We start from the raw sequence: 18,191 nt of genomic DNA on the forward strand, positions 1-18,191 counted from the left end.
GTTGCAGGAGACGAAAACAGCTTTCTGAAAAAGTGCCGGAGACATCTACCCCCAGTGCTCCCCGAGTCCCAAATGACATCCATGCCCCAACCACAGAATCAGTATCGGTACAGTCGTGTCACCTACTGTATGTATCGCATGCTCATATTTGTGATATTTAGTAAGGCTTGTTGACTAAGTCTACTCTGTGCTACGGTGGCTGGTAGATTCCTGCTGCATTGTCACATTTACACACAGCAATGATGTCAAAGGTGCCGACAAAGCTGGTGGCACACTCCAGCATCCTGTGTGCTATCTTTCTTGCCAAAGCCTCATTACCATATAGACCATTTGATTTAACTAATCTCATTATTATTATTATTCATTTTATTTGTGTATAGTATCATTCGCAAGCGTAATGTGTTTGGGTATTATGTTTTATAGGCCTATCTTCCATTTGGAGGTAATTTTTGCCACCTGATTAGAATAGCAAGCAGATTACTGATACACAGACTTGATCAAGCATATTAATTATAGTATATCATGGCCACATGCAGTCCATTCACGCTTTAATGAAGAATGGGCAGAAAAAGAACTGATCATGTGCTTGCATGTTATTTCCTATAATTCTGGTGTTCTCCTGTCATTTTCTGTCAACAAGCACCCCTCACCACCCCCGGCCCGGTATCTATGAAAGAAGGACTTGTTATGCATTATGAAGAGCTGTGCCGTGATTGGATGAGCCCACATTCTCCGGCAAGCTCTTCCGTATAGCAACAGCCTCCACCCTCTCTCACTTCCTCTTTTCGCTTCTTCCTACTGGAACCCCCTTCTTTGCAGAACCCCCCATCCATCCCTACCTCCCTCCCACCTGCTTCCCCCCTTCAAAGGGAGCATGTATCCCGTCCTCCATGTGGCTTCTCTCCCCGCCCACCTCCCTTTTCCCACAATGCACAGGGTGCACGGCTGCTAACTTAAGATGTGCCTATCTATCTGTGTGTGTGAGATGGGGGCTCCCCTCCCCTCCTTCTAAGCTGACTCGTTCAATCCCGCCAGCGCCTACTGCTGTGGCAGCATCTGGATGTGGTCGCCATGGCAACAGCTGTGGGCCTGACCCCACCTCCTCTCCTTTTTCAACACATATGCACACACACACACGTACAGTACAGCGCCTCTCCCCCACCTACCCTCCTGCTCCTCCTTATCTATTTTTTTTTTTTTGCTCTTTGCGCGTCTGGGTGCATTTTCCTTCAAGCTTGACCTGGATTCAGCTTGCGGCGCCACACTGCATCCTGGGATATATTGATGATGACTGAGTGACACTTTGCGTATGCCCTTTGACCCTTTGTAGGTTACCTGTCGAACTCACCTTTCATCTTCCTCGTCGTCCTGCTCCCACTTTCCCTCCTCTGACCTGACAATCACCCCACACCTTCCTGCCTATGTGCCAGCAATGTGAAGATGCCAAAAATGGCTTGACAAGGAACCAGCTGTACCCTCCACACCCACCCATCCTCCACCACTGTACTCCACACCCCTTCCTCTCACCACCCCACCCCCATCACAAATCCTCCCTTCTTAGTTGAATATTTGAACAATGATATCAGCCTCCAGATGGTAGTTATTACTCCCAGTATGATTTTTTTCTTCATTATATTATTATATTACATTATAGTATATATAGTATACATACATATATATGGAGATACTGTACATTATATTTTACATTTACTGGTTGCACACATGGTTCTGTATTACCATGCATGCTTGCTCTGCTATGCGTCACACACTCTTCCTTCATTCAGTTCCAAGTTGTGTTGGAAGTGAGAGAAGAATTCTTGTCGCACAAAAGGAATTGCAGCAAAATAGAACAATGCAAGGTTAAAGGAAACATTGGAAATAAATAGCAATCATCTACATTGTATTTGCTTGTACTTATTTTGAATGCATTCTTTTTGTATTCATCCCATTGTACGCTGGGAGATTTCTTTTGACTGTCATAGTATTTTTCAGTTAGAAATGTTTATATATATATATATATATATATATATATATATATATATATATATATATATACATATATATATATATATATGTATGTATATATATGACTATAAACAATGTTTTACATTATAAACCTGTTTTATATTTTTTGGTTTTAATGCCATTGAGTGCCAAGACGCAAATAAAAGTCACGCACATGAATATGTTTTAAATGTTTTACTCGAATGTATGCCATTTATTTGCTCAGACCTTAGTAAGAGTTTTATCTAAAGTCCAGTCAGGGTGTATTTTAAAGCCAAATGTGTCAGCCAGCACAACAGTCGTAGTTCCCTCACTCATCTTTGCACTGACGTATTATTGACCTGATTGATCACTGACCGTGTAACAACCCATCCCGAATTTCAGGTAACCTTCCACGGTTAAGGTAAAGGAGCATGTACGGTCAAAATAAACTGTGAATAATCTGCGTTCATACATGATTAATACGGGCTCATATTTTAGGGCACCAAGTCAAACATTATTTTCTATCGAAGCAGGGGCTCCAAAGCATGCATGCATATATATATATATATATATATATATAAATAAATAATTTTGAAAGATGGCAACTGATGGCCATAAGACGTAACTGCACTTTAAAAATGTTTTTATCTCTGATTTAAATAAAGTATGTAGCATTTTACAGCACAAATTTACATTTAAAGCTCTTACTTGATTGAGGGAAACAAACACGTACAGTGAAAATAAATTGTGCTTAATCTGCATGTATACATCTATATATATATATATACAGTATATGATAAATGCAATAATTTGAGTTCAGGTGTTAACTTATTTTTACAGCCCTAATATACAAAATACTCTATGCATCAGTATATTATATTTTAAATGTGTTTGGTTTTATTTCATATATGACTATGTGGTTTTATTTCATATATAACTATTAAGCATATTCGTATATTTTAGTTACATTTAATATTTCAATAAAGTCTACCATAACTGTCGCAGTAAGGTACGTCTACTAATATTGTTCCATTTATAGACATCCTCCTTTTCACCACCAGTCTTAAAATCTAAGTGTTTTAGGGGGAGGAAAAAGCAAAACGTTTTTTCTGTGACACTCACCCATTCTTTCCACACACCTGTTCTTCTCTCTCCCTGTAGTAGATGTACTGGACCAGCAGAGAGTGCTAAGAGCTGGCTGCTTGGTAACTGGGGTCCACACTCCCCCCATCAGGCGCAACAGCAAGCTGGCCACGTTGGGCCGCCTCTTCAAGCCGTGGAAATGGAGGAAAAAGAAAAATGATAAACTTAAACAGAGCTCCACAGGTAAAAAAAACAATAAAGCAGAGTTACTCAATAATCAAAGATGCAATACTCACTGGAAGTGAATTGATTATCTCCCGGGTTTATTGTAACTGTTTAAAAAGAGAGAGGTAGACTAGATTAAAATCCCAGTTTTAATACAGTACATGTGTTATTTGTATTTATTGTTTTGTATAACATTTGCTTTTATTCAACACTATATGCATTTCTCTTCCATCAACAGATGTAGCATTATCCAGCGGCCTTTTGTACCATGACCCAAACTCTCCCAGCCAGGGTTGCTGCTCAGATGGAACACTCCTGCTTGGCGGCTTTGGGGGATCCCTAAACTCCAACCTCACAGTCAGCAGTGTGGAGTACCTTGGTCCAGAAGAGGAACATCCCACTCCAGGTATAAGAACATTCCTTTATAGAACCGATAATTGATTTGGCATGTTTACTTCAAACATGGACTCAAAGTTACACAATAATACAGCACAAACTAAATAAAATGTTATCAAGGAGTTCTAATTCACATGAACACACATAGACCTGTAAGATCATCAGATAAGGAAAAATCAATTTGCAATGTTACATTAATCAATAGAAGAGTATGTTATGTTGCGGAAACTGAGCTAAAGAAATACATAAAAGATAACTTGAAGGCTGGTATTGTTAGATAGTACACCCTCATTCATTGCTGTTAATCGGTTCTGGGCCTGAACGCTGTAAATTAATTTCCGCAAGTAGGAATTATTTGTAATATTATAATCAAACATGTTCATAGCTAGAGCATAAAAACATTCCAAATAGTTTTGAAGATTATGAGAGCTCTCTAAACGTAAAATAACACAAGTTAGTCACCTTTACACTTGTAAAAGTGGGGCTGGATGCTGTCTGAGGCTGAGCCAATCAGGGGCCACGATACTGAAAGGCGCCCATTGTTTTGTTTCTTTCTTATTGGTCATGACCACACATGAAAGTTCTAACTTTATTCATTTCCTGTATTTTGCATTATTTTCTGTCTCACCTTCCCTCGGGTCCAGTTGCTGCTTTACTCACTGGTTTACTGATTGGCAATTAGACGACACAGTTGTCCCTGATAGTCAATCAGGTGGATACTTTTGCATATCTTCCCAAATGCTTCTTGATTCTGGTTACCGTTTGTGCATTTCCTTGCTGGACTATTTTTTTTTAATTGTTTTCCCAAATAAACTGTTTTTTACCTGCTGCCTCTGCATCGAAGGTTCCAGACCAACAACACCCAATTCAGACCATAACATCTCATGGCCAATATTACTGTAGTATTGACATTCTTGGTTCATTAAGGCTCTTTTATGCTTGAAAATGCTTAATTTAGGCAAGAAAAAGTAAAAAAAAAAAAAGCCCCTATCCAATAAATCAGTTACAGTAAAACTGAAAGTGAAACTTTAAAGTGCCTTGTTGCAAGGTATGTCTGTATTGCAGAACAATAACTAGGTAAAAAAAACAACTTTCTTTTTTAATTGTTGAATTATAATTGCCAGGAGAGGGCAGCAACATACAGCTGTCTGTACAGCAAAGAGGTGACTTGTGTGCAAAACATTATATATATATATATATATATATATATATATATATATATATATATATATATATATATATATATATGTTTATTTATTTATAAATATATATTTATATCTATACCACATATGCTGTAACTCTTGCTGCCCTTCTTCCACTATCCTCATTATCTATAGTAGCTGCCGCCCTCCAGGACTCTGAACGGCTGGAGGAAAATATAAACGTATCATTACGAGATGAGGATGGAGACCAGGAGGGGCCCTCGGCTGGGGAGTTACCCGACAGGCTTCATGATGTTGGAGAGCGTACGGAAGAAAGACCAGAAGAGGAGATTCCTGCAGGAATTTCCCCGCCACAAGTACCTCCGAAACCTTTGCCAACGCTGACTACAGGAGATGGTGAGTTGGAAAATGTTTTTGTTTTTGTAATGTGTGAGGAAGCCAGTGTACCCGCAGAGAACACGCCAACTCCACACGGAGCTTCAAACTCCTGACTGTGTAGCCAACATGCCAACCACAACATTGAAAAATATTAGACAATTCCAATGCTTCCATCTTTCTGGGAACAGAATAAGGAAGGCCCTTTTCTGTTTCATGTGATACGAGTTTTGACAAGAATACAAGACCTTCTTTTGAAAAAAAGTCTGAAAAAGACAGGTCATGTTACAAACCCCGTTTCCATATGAGTTGGGAAATTGTGTTAGATGTAAATATAAACGGAATACAATGATTTGCAAATCATTTTCAACCCATATTCAGTTGAATATGCTACAAAGACTACATATTTGATGTTCAAACTGACACTTTTTTTTTTTTTGCAAATAATCATTAACTTTAGAATTTGATGCCAGCAACACGTTACAAAGAAGTTGGGAAAGGTGGCAATAAATACTGATAAAGTTGAGGAATGCTCATCAAACACTTATTTGGAACATCCCACAGGTGAACAGGCAAATTGGGAACAGGTGGGTGCCATGATTGGGTATAAAAGTAGATTCCATGAAATGCTCAGTCATTCACAAACAAGGATGAGGCGAGGGTCACCACTTTGTCAACAAATGCGTGAGCAAATTGTTGAACAGTTTAAGAAAAACATTTCTCAACCAGCTATTGCAAGGAATTTAGGGATTTCACCATCTACGGTCCGTAATATCATCAAAGGGTTCAGAGAATCTGGAGAAATCACTGCACGTAAGCAGCTAAGCCCGTGACCTTCGATCCCTCAGGCTGTACTGCATCAACAAGCGACATCAGTGTGTAAAGGATATCACCACATGGGCTCAGGAACACTTTAGAAACCCACTGTCAGTAACTACAGTTGGTCGCTACATCTGTAAGTGCAAGTTAAAACTCTCCTATGCAAGGCGAAAACCGTTTATCAACAACACCCAGAAACGCCGTCGGCTTCGCTGGGCCTAAGCTCATCTAAGATGGACTGATACAAAGTGTAAAAGTGTTCTGTGGTCTGACGAGTCCACATTTCAAATTGTTTTTGGAAACTGTGGACGTCGTGTCCTCCGGACCAAAGAGGAAAAGAACCATCCGGATTGTTATAGGCGCAAAGTTGAAAAGCCAGCATCTGTGATGGTATGGGCGTGTATTAGTGCCCAAGACATGGGTAACTTACACATCTGTGAAGGCGCCATTAATGCTGAAAGGTACATACAGGTTTTGGAGCAACATATGTTGCCATCCAAGCAACGTTATCATGGACGCCCCTGCTTATTTCAGCAAGACAATGTCAAGCCACGTGTTACATCAACGTGGCTTCATAGTAAAAGAGTGCGGGTACTTGACTGGCCTGCCTGTAGTCCAGACCTGTCTCCCATTGAAAATGTGTGGCGCATTATGAAGCCTAAAATACCACAACGGAGACCCCCGGACTGTTGAACAACTTAAGCTGTACATCAAGCAAGAATGGGAAATAATTCCACTTGAGAAGCTTAAAAAATGTGTCTCCTCAGTTCCCAAACGTTTACTGAGTGTTGTTAAAAGGAAAGGCTATGTAACACAGTGGTGAACATGCCCTTTCCCAACTACTTTGGCACGTGTTGCAGCCATGAAATTCTAAGTTAATTATTATTTGCAAAAAAAAAAAATTTAAGTTTATGAGTTTGAACATCAAATATCTTGTCTTTGTAGTGCATTCAATTGAATATGGGTTGAAAAGGATCTGCAAATCATTGTATTCCGTTTATATTTACATCTAACACAATTTCCCAACTCGTATGGAAACGGGGTTTGTACATTCAGTATCTAGAGATTTACACAAACGACTTCTCCACAAGTGAGTTAGAGCTTTTCTTCGTGCCACTCACACACACAAGTCGCCTGAAAAGATATTAACTGTGAAGGTGAAAAAAAAAATTCTGTTATTGTTTTTTAGATTCAGGCCCCGTGTCTCTCCCTGTTCACCATACCAATTCCTACCACCCCAAGGAGCCTTCACCTAGGGCCTCAGAGAACCTGGCACCCATCACTCAGATCATTAGAGGGCCCCTGGCCAACTCCTCAGGGTCACCACACCTCGGCAATATGATGCACCCACCTATGCCCCCTAGCTGTATTATGGAGGAACTGCAGAGAGCGTTTGCCACCAAGAACAGGCAGGAAAGGTGAGTATGCACTCACTCTGTTGAAAAATGGATCAGACTCAACACAGGCACAGGCGGGGTTAGTTTTACAACACATGTTCGGAATACATGAACATGTAGGAATGTACTTAAATAAAGTGCATAATTACATGTTTGTTAATGTCGAAAGATAAATAGTATAGTTAGTTATTGTATTGTTGATTTGTTATAGTAAATTAAATGTTATTGCAGTAAGCAATAAAATAATTATGTATCTGTGTTTTTGTGTACTTGCAGTGTGCATGAAGGGTGTGAGCAGGGCTCACCCCCGCGGCTTTGGTGCTCTAATGGCCGCCTCTCACGGTCCTCCAGCTCAGACAACCAACACACGTCCTCTCTGGTGGGATTTTGCTTAGGCGGCGGTGGGTCCGACTGGCCCAAGAAGGAGGCTGAAGAGAACAAGGAGAACGTGCGGCTGGACCAGTGCTTCTCTAACACCTCGGGCCTCCCCAACGACCTGGACGGATGGAACGACTCTGTCATCTCTGGTGGGTCAAGCACCTCATTCCAACTAAAACACTATTAGAAGACACATAAATGAACCATCCATCCATTTTATTCCGCTTATCTGGGTCTGGGTAGAGGACAGCAGTTGTCTCAATAGGGAGGCCAAGGCATTTTCCCACGGGACAGGGAAGGGTTCCCAAGAAGCAAGATATAATCCCTCCAGCATGACCTAGGTATACCCAGGGGCCCATGTTGCTGGCTGGGCATTCCTGTAACATCTCACCAGGGAGGCGTCTAGGAACTATCCGGATAAGATGCCTGATCCACCTCAAAAGGCTTCTCTGTAGCTCCTTCCGGATGACAGAGCTCCTCACCCTATTTTTAAGGATGAGACCAACCACCCTAGAGACCATACTAATTTTGACTGCTTGTAACCGCGATCTTACGCTTTTAGTCACTACCCAAAACTTGTGACCATTGGTGAAGTGTGAAGTTAATTATATTTATATAGCGCTTTTCTCTAGTGACTCAAAGCGCTATACATAGTGAAACCCAATATCTAAGTTACATTTAAACCAGTGTAGGTGGCACTGGGAGCAGGTGGGTAAAGTGTCTTGCCCAAGGACACAACAGCAGAGACTAGGATGGTGGAAGCAGTGATCGAACCTGCAACCCTCAAGTTGCTGGCTGTGCCGCTCTACCAACCGAGCTATACCGCCCCAGGTGAGGGTAGGAACGTAGATTGACCGGTAAATTGAGAACTCAGCTCTCTTGAACAGGGCTGTCAGGTACACGGGCCGCATTACTGCAGACGCTGCTCCGATTTGCCGGTCGATCTCTCATTCCTGCCTTGCCCTTACTCAAGAAGATCCCCCTGTGGTTGGGACGCACCCTCCAGTTACCCTTCCTTAAATGGGGGTTGACCACCCCAAGCTGCCAATCCAGAGGTACTGTTCCGGAATATCACACAATGTTGAAGAGACAACCAAAACAGTCCCACAACTGAGGATCTACTCGGGCGGTGAAAGGAATACTTTGAGGCGCTTTTAAAACTCATCTACAACTTCTGTAGAGGAAACAGAGTTTTAGGACACATAAATCACTTTCACGCACTCCAGAGTACTACTTCGAGCGAAATGTACGTAGTCATCAGAGCTTTCAGTGTTGCGAGCACTGCCGCGTAGTTGTTTCCTGTGAAATTTTCATGAAACCTTTCCCACAATCCCTGTGCATTGTTCACATTTTTCTGTCATGGCGCCCTACACTGACGACACGGAAGTGAAGCACAAAAAAGTGGATGTTGCACTCGAGTATGTTTCGGCCTTCAGGGAAGCTGAAGTAATCAAAAAACTGTTGTGAGTTTCGCCTTTCCTTAAGGCTCTTAGTGTCGTGGGACAGTCTAATAAACCAAAAGTACTTAAAAAAATGTTTGGCCTTTCCAAATCACTGTGCTGAACAAATTCACAATACTTTAAGATGTACAGTGATAATAATAATGGATTTAATTTATATAGAGCCCTTTTTACAGACTCAAAGCGCCTCACAGAACTTAATATTTATTCACTCCAATTATCACGGTGGTGAGGTACATTATATAGCCAGAGCTGCCCTGGGCTAGGCTGCCAATTTAGCAACATTACCATCACCAAACATTCATTCACATTCAACAGTGTGAGTGACACGGCAGACATGGTGCGAGAAGCGTCTTGCCCAAGGGTACAACAGCAGTGACTGGGATAGAGGGAACCACAAACCCCTAATTTCTGGACAATTCGCTCTACCTCCTAAACCACTGTGTACTTTGTACCTGCAGGGAGGACTTTATATAAAATGTCATTATAGTAATGGCATTTAGAACTATTTTTCGAGATGCACTTGAAAAAGCTGACAAGAACAGATTAATTTTTTAAACGAACAAATAAGGTGAGACCCACATAACTAGTTGCAATTATTAAAAAATTAGAGAAAATCTTTGTTTATATTCTATTACTTTGCTTTGTTATTTAATGAGTGTAATTAATATAAAATTCTGACCACACATGGTTGCCGGAAGTGTATATATGCGGACATCATTTCCACAGAGCCTCTGCAATAGAGCACACCTGAGAGCGGTAGTGTGCGGGTGCTGTGATTCGTTTGATGTTGAACAGTGGAGAAGTTTTTATTTTTTGTTATTGCACACATTAAAAGTGCTATTTCAATGTTGATTATTTGCATTTATTAAAATAAAATAATGGTTATGAAAAGCAAAAAAGATGTGTATTTCAACTTTTTTGCCTTAAGTACGGATTGAGGCTATAAAGTGTGTTATATCGTTATATATATATAGTGTGTTGCTGAATTTCCCCCAGGGATCAATAAAGTACTTTCTATTCTATTCTATTCTGTCTGATTACGCGAACAAACTAATCAATAGATTACTCGATCACTAAACTAATTGATAGCTGGAGCCCAATGCATAACCATGCCTTGCTTCCATCCAATCATTCCATAGGTTTGTGATGAAGGGGAATAAAAATGCCTTTTCCAAAGTGCTAATGCAAAAAAAAAATTTTTCTTGCAGGTACACTTCCTCGCAGGTTAAGGAAGGAGTTACTGGCAGTCAAGCTACGAAACAGACCCACAAAGCAGGAGTTGGAAGACCGGAACATCTTCCCTGTGAGGAGCGACCAGGAGCGCCAGGAAATCCGCCAGCAGATTGAGATGAAGCTTGCAAAGTAAGCAACTTTCCTGCGTGTTGCATTACTTGAAATGCCCAGGTTAGCTAATTCCAGAGCTGATATCAACAATTACGTTAGATGAAAAGCAGGCATGGTACTTAAATGGTACATGACTACTCTGTACATGTTTATTATTGGCATCATAGAACAACAGTATTGCTCTGAAGTATTTGACTGGTCATGTCACTGGCCATGTCATTTCCTGGATAAGGAAAACAATAGCGTATCCTCATGGGAATTAGCATCGTCTGCTGTGGACATTTGTTATTGATCTATTTCTTTTGTAAGATTTCTGGAGAAAAGATAGACTTGTTTTGCGAAACACTGCAAAAGATATAGCAGTTATTACCACTAGGCTGTTGAAATGATAAACAGAAAAACACTTTAGGGCAGAGGTGTTCAACACGAAGTCTTGGACCCCAAGGGGATCTGCAGGAGTACTGCCGGGGGTTCATAAAATGTTTGGTTGATTTGACTTTTTTTAAATATTTTTTTTAATATCATTCCCATAATTTTGCTTAAATTTGAACGTTTTAAATACATCTCTAAATCAGTTAGGTGTTCCTTAGTAGGGGTGGGTACTTTTATAAGCACTGACGAAGTCCCCGATTGCAGCCTACACACCAGCTCAAGCACTTGGTGGGGAAACCAGTAGTTAAACACTCAGAGCTGACTCAGCCAGACTTCCTTCTAGGTAATGTTGCAATTTTTCATGACAACAAGCAGGAAGGCGCTCAAAAGTACAGTGAGGCCCAACTTTTCAAAATGCGCGAGCTCGATGCTAAATTACATTGGATTTGCCGTACGCATGCTGCCAATTAGCATTTGCGATTTTACATGGCAATTTCAGCACCTCCAAATTTTGTAAAAAGAAACCAAAAATGTTTCACAAAAAAAACTGCAACTAAGATGCACATTGCAATCAAACAGCTGGTGTGTAATAAATAAAATACTTACAGTATAAAACACTTTGTAAGGGTCAACAAAAGAAAAGACTGGCACACTCCTGCCATCTAACACGGAATTCAACTGGATGTGAAGTCTACTATACACAGTAATAGAGTACAGTACAGGACTTGCTTAAGAGACACGTAAGTGTAAAAAAACAAGATAACAACTGGACAGCACAGCTCAGTGTTATTAACACATTTGAACACACACAAAAGTACCAACAATTGGTACCGTTATCCATTCCCAGATACCGGAAATTGGTACCATATCAATTCAAATGCAAAAGGTACCCATCCGTTGTACTTAGCCTGATAGACGTTGAAGACCCCTGATTTAAGGAATATGATTCATTCCAAATACCTTCACACTTGGACCATGTTTCTGTATTAAATATTAAATATATACTTAAAAGAAACAACTGAGAAATGCCGTTGCCACAGCCTCCGAACAGTTTGTTCTTTCCTAAGTACCAAGCTGGTCAACGTTCAGCTTTTACTGCTTTGAACACTATGAATGCTGGACTCGTGTTTCAAGTAAAAACTGTTGTATCATGAAACAGCCTTCAGAAAATGAGCGATCGGTCTGTTCTGCAACAACAGGTACAGACAGACCGTGCCTCTAGGGATCCTCTTTGTACAAGATGCACTGAGTCACGGTAGTAAGTGCCTTTGTGCATGCAGGATGATGGTAATAATAAAAGTGTTTTTCGAACACTGCGTCCAAATTGTTAAGACCCAGATTCTCTAGCACCTGCTCATCAAACAGGGGGCTCATCACAGACGGTGTTACATAACCAGAGGTGCAATAACTCACAGTCAGAGAACGCAGTCTCCCGCACTTCTTGGAAAACGTGATGGGCCTTCTTGTCTTGGAGACGACTGGCAGTACTAACTGCCGTCTATTCTTAGATCTGTGAGGAGAAGGGGTTTTATTTTAGTACAGGAATATTCTTTTTCACAGTCTTATGTAAAGGCTGCAGCTTGCATATAGGATAGTTGAAAGGCATGGAGGTTCCACTTGTAGCACAGCAGTGGGAGATGCTGCTTTGGTTACATAATGATCTCATTCCAGACAGCAGTAGTTTGCAGGCTGGGTCCAATCCCCCACAAATGCATCAGAATCAATGAAGCATCTCTCCCTGAGGATGCACAGCTCTGGCATCTTCTTTAAGGTCGTAATTCTATGTTTCTGAAAGGGTTTCAAAGGAAACCGTAGTGCATGCTGAGTTTATTATCAACACACTAAACAATAGGGAACATAATATAACTACACTTGCACAATTCAACATACTTGTCAAGGAGTAGGAAGAAGCAAAACTAACTAACATGTTACAAGAAAACTAGCATAAATCATTAATTGATTGATTAGAATTGGATAATAGATTGTTGATTAAAGAACACTGTCTAATATGAAGTCCACTACTTGGCTGCAACCAACAGCGGCACTGTCATACAAGCAACACAGGGAATGAAAAAGTATCATAACAGAAACTTAACTATCTTTTTTTTGGAGCGAAATGATCGTACAGACCCAATTTGACGTCGCTCAGGACTGTGTGCTCCAGAAAAAATGATACAAGACTGTATAGTACAGCATATAAAAAGCAGTTTTAGCTTTTAATAAACTACCAGTACTGTTAAAAAATAGCTGCAATTGACAGACAGCGCTCGCACATGGCTGCGTGTTTGGAAGGGCTTGTATTATCCTTCAATACTGTTTAGGATTTTTGGAATTATTGATCGTACAGACGGTGAAATTATTGTTATTGTCTGGCACTGCTGTATAAGAAATGTACCTTGACTATAGCACAACCCTTCTAGATGACATATGTTTTCAGAACATTCAATTCTAAAAAAAAAAAAAACCTCTACCTTTACATTTCTGAAGGGAATTAAAACATTTGTAACTTATTCAAAATGTTTGTTAATTTAGACCAGGGGTGTTAAAGCTTTTTTCCAGCAAGGGCTGCAAACAGAAAAATTGAAGGATGTGGGGAACTCTTTAATATATGTTGTACATTAAAGATACAAAACCCAACACAATGTAGCTTATGTGCAAAACTATCTGAACAAAACATCCACATGTTAGCTTTGACAAAGCAACGTTGTGTAATATCTAATCCAACCCCCTTTAGATAATTAATTTCTTATTATTTCGCCAAATAAAACCTTTTGTAGGGCATCAGCACAATTGCGAACTTACTATATGTTAAAAGAAATGTGTACACATTCATCAAAATATATATGTATAAACAGTATATATATGTACAGTCGCAATCAAAAGTTTACATACACTAGTTGGTCACAAAAAACATTCAAATGTGACCAAATCTGCTGGGTCAAAAGTATACAAACAGGAATATTAATATTTGGTTACATGTCCCTTGGCAAGTTTCACTGCAATAAGGCGCTTTTGGTAGCCATCCACAAGCTTCTGGTTGGAATTTTTGACCACTCCTCTTGACAAAATTGGTGCAGTTCAGCTAAATGTGTTGGTTTTCTGACATGGACTTGTTTCTTCAGCATTGTCCAAACATATAAGTCAGGACTTTGTGGGAAGGCCATTTTAAAAACTTAATTCTAGTTTGATTTCTACTCCAAAAATATTGCTGGGTATTGTGGCCAAGCAGCTCAATTTTTGTTTCATCTGACATCACATGGAAAAAGATAAGACCTTTTGGAGGAAAGTTCTGTGGTCAGATGAAACAAAAATTGAGGCCTTTAATCCCAGGAATACCAAACCTACCGTCAAGCATGGTGGTGGTAGTATTATGCTTTGGGCCTGTTTTGCTGCCAGTGGAACTGGTGCTTTACAGAGAGTTAATGGGACAATGAAAAAGGCTGATGACATCCAAATTCTTCAGGACAACCTAAAATCATCAGTGCTTCACTCACTCTATCACAACAAAATAAGAGTTGTAGAAATTATTGGAAACTCAAGACAGCCATGACATTATGTTCTTTACAAGTGTATGTACACTTTTGATCGCGACTGTATATAATTTTAACATATATATATATATATATATATATATATATATATATATATATATATATATATATATATATATATATATATATATATATATATATCGATCGTTACTCTGTATGCAGTCCAGCCAAATTCTTTAAGTCCAATGCGGCACCCCAGTCAAAAAGTTTGGACACCCCTGCTGTAGAATGTGTTGCGGGCCAAAAACAAAGCGAGCTACAGGCAGTAAAAGGCCATTAGGCTGCACTTTGGACACCCCTGATTTAGAGTAATATATGCTCTACTTACATTGCCTTGATGACAACTTTGTTTTTATTGTTGAGGTCCTTCTTAGGACTTAAATGGGACCTGTGATGATTGTTGTCGATTTTATAAATATTGTTACAATGTTGGATACTCGGTAAAACAACGCCAAAGCATCAAATCAAAAGGTTCATACATTTGGGCGTAAACTTGCACTGTTTTGGATGCCTACGCCAACTGTGTTTTGCAGTCGAGCTACGTTGTAACGTCACCGTTAGGTGGACATACCTGTAGTTATCTGGATGTTAAGTAAAGCTATGAGCTGGGAGAGGAGGAGCTTTGTATCGATCAAAGAGTGCAGGGTTCTTCTGGTGTTATTTTAGAATGTACTCATGTTTAGAGACTACGGTACTTCTGGCCCTCAATGTCCCTGACCAAAGAGGCTGAAGTGAGCATGATGTCACACTTGCTTTGCACTGTTGCTCTAGTTGGACTTTCTCTTCTAAAAGACGCCACTGTTCTCTTAATATTTTCACATTTTATAGATGGCCGTCCGTGCGGGTTTTCTGCAATATACCTGTATAAATACAAATCACGTACAGATCGCAGACATGCTGATAACATGCTGCGTCTTGGTCTTTCTGTTTTCCCTTTCCCTTCTATTTTCCCCTCTCAAAATTGAGTTTGAAACACATTATGTCCGATTGTGTGCTCAAAGAACATGTTTTTCCTTTCTATAATGTTGATTAATAGCATTCCAGGTTGGTTTGCCATTGTTAGCACATCTTCATTGTTTTTTCTATCTTTCCAGGATACTTTTAATATTCTACATATACACCACATCTCAAATGATTCCAGTCTTTTTGCAATTGATTTAGTTATTGTCCAAATGTCAGATCCATATAATAAAGTAAAGGTTATGTAGCACTTAAGTATTGTGATTCTTCAGTGTAATGCTCTTTTCTTTGATGTTAAAACTGAGCACATATTACAGAATGCCCTTTTAGCTATGGCTATTCTACATTTAATTTATTTCTCACATTAACCCTCCATTCATATGGTCTGTCCTAAAGACTTACATTATTCAACTGATAGTGTACAAATACAAGTAAACACAAATCAAATGTTCTTTTTTTCTCCCTCAAACTAGTTACTCACAAAAATTATATTTAAAATAAAATAAAAATAATAAACTAGGAAAAAAAACATGCATCAGTCAAATAAGTACAGGTAAATATTGACATGAAGCCACAGACAACTGCACTCCTGAATGTCCCCAAGCCGGTGCAGCGATACACAAAAGCAGACAAAAGGCTCATCAATTATCTACCTTTCAATTACATTTACTTTTCAATTAGTTTTTAATTGTGGTTACATTTGAAATCAGTCTCTTACATATTTTAGGAAATCACCCCATACTTCCTGAAACTTTACAGAACAACCGTTCAATGTCAGCCTAATTTTCTTTAATTTAAGGAAATAAAGAAAAACTCTACTCCAGCGGGTGCGGCAGGGAGGCGCTGCAGCAATCCAATTTAGCACAATGAGTCTTGTATCCAACAAAGTAGTAAATGCTACCAAGTTCTTTTTGGATTTGCTAAGAGACGATGACAGAGGGGAAACAGTGTAGATTTGTAAACAATACTTTCTGATACTTGTATAGGTGCTGGGATGTGGTTTCATTTGTAATCTGGGAACGCCTACACAAACGAACATCAGTACGCAGAAAGTAAGTTATAAATGCGACTGGGGAGCAAATCTATGCAAAATGTACACCAAAACATTATCTAGACCAGGGATTCTCAAACTGTGGTACGTGTTCCACTACTAGTATGTGGGCTCCAGCTCGTGGTACGCCAAAGAATCAATTAAATATTGAAACAAAGTGTTACTGTGTGTAATGTTACAGTGGCCAAAATATCAAATATACTTGTTAAATACAAACGCTGCCTTGTTTTTAATTAATACTTAGGCCTACTACACAACTGTATTTTAATGTTGGTCATTATGGTGGTACTTGTAGAGTGTGTTTTCTGAGGTGGTACTTGTGTGAAAAAAGGTTGATAACCACTGATCGAGACCACAAGGAAGTGTTTTAAATGTAGATTAAATTAAAAACAGTTAATTGCCATAAAAATGGCTACACAAGAATTCATCCCCTAGTGTTGGCACACACACAATTATTTTTGGTAAGGAAACACTGGCTAAATATAGCCGACAATCAGTTATTGTAGTTAAAATGCAAATTTTTCTTGTGTATTCACGGTGAATGAAGAAACAATCACATAAATCTCTGGATTTTCCCTCACACACCCCTTCTACTTTCTCCTGCTGCTTATTCTTATCTGTGCTTTAATATCAATGCCTGCTGCTACAGTTACTGCACATCCAGCAGAAAATGTCGTATGGCACGTGATCATACTGTGTCTATACACTGGGTCTGTTGATGGATGACCTTTCTATTTTTAGAGATTCACGTTATTCGCTATTGTGCTGCAGCCGCACTTATGAGATTTTCTTCTAATCTTAGCCTGGGCTTTGTTTAATAATGCATCTCACTGTGCACTACCAATCAAATGTGCCGAGAGTTATATACACAGAAATAATAGGGGTGGGAGTACATTTGAAAAGGCATGAAGCATACAGAAGACACAAAGGAATAGACAGCTCGCAGTAGGATTCAATACAGCTACAGTATATACTAATGACAAACTACAAATAATTTATTTTTAAAAGCACATTTGTTCTGCACTGGAGCTCAGATTTTCTGAATGTTGTGTCCAGATGCTATATTTAGCTATATAATTAGCGTATGTGCTTGAGTTGAGCACGTTATAATTAGATGTGCATGAGAGAAAATTGTATGTCTGTGATATTAACAGCGCCCCCCGTTTTTATTAGGGCTACACACAATGGCAAAAAAAAGGGAATGCTGTTTCTAAAAATAGCACCACGTCAGCAGCATGGTGTGTAACAGAGAAATCCCCACAACTGTGTTGTTAGGCAGAAATAAGCATCTTTGTGAGGTGGCAATGGTCTCGGAGACAGTGTATGGTTGCTTGGCAACAGTTACAAAGACAATGGCTCCTGTTATTGTTGAGGCTGTTGAAAGTATTATATATATATATATATATATATATATATATATATATATATATATATATATATATATATATATATATATATGTATGCATGTATGTATATATATATATGTGTATATATATATATATAAACAAAGGTGGAAGCAGAGGGACCAAAGGCACTCTAAGGTTGATTTTACAGACTTTTCCCTCCACCTGATGGCATTCAACTGTCTGTGAAATGTTATATTCCCAGAAGTAAGGCACAGTTTCCAC

At 39.4% G+C, this 18,191-nt stretch overlaps 1 protein-coding gene across 3 annotated transcripts in view; it reads left to right on the forward strand.

Moving 5' to 3' along the window:
- The window catches only part of phactr3a (phosphatase and actin regulator 3a), a 69,970-nt gene that overhangs the window by 44,521 nt on the left and 7,258 nt on the right, over window positions 1–18,191 (forward strand). The window contains exons 1-7 of one of the 3 annotated variants that reach the window (XM_061976451.1): window positions 21–127; window positions 3,148–3,312; window positions 3,533–3,700; window positions 5,028–5,249; window positions 7,237–7,465; window positions 7,721–7,971; window positions 10,494–10,647. In XM_061976451.1, the coding sequence (XP_061832435.1) occupies window positions 73–127; window positions 3,148–3,312; window positions 3,533–3,700; window positions 5,028–5,249; window positions 7,237–7,465; window positions 7,721–7,971; window positions 10,494–10,647 (1,244 nt within the window). In that variant the 5' untranslated portion in view covers window positions 21–72. Of the gene's footprint in view, window positions 1–20; window positions 128–3,147; window positions 3,313–3,532; window positions 3,701–5,027; window positions 5,250–7,236; window positions 7,466–7,720; window positions 7,972–10,493; window positions 10,648–18,191 lie in introns of those variants that run through there. The other 2 variants (XM_061976446.1, XM_061976437.2) reach the window with 2 other exon arrangements.

Source organism: Nerophis lumbriciformis, linkage group LG01 (genome assembly GCF_033978685.3).
Source record: "Nerophis lumbriciformis linkage group LG01, RoL_Nlum_v2.1, whole genome shotgun sequence".
Lineage (NCBI taxonomy): Eukaryota > Metazoa > Chordata > Actinopteri > Syngnathiformes > Syngnathidae > Nerophis > Nerophis lumbriciformis.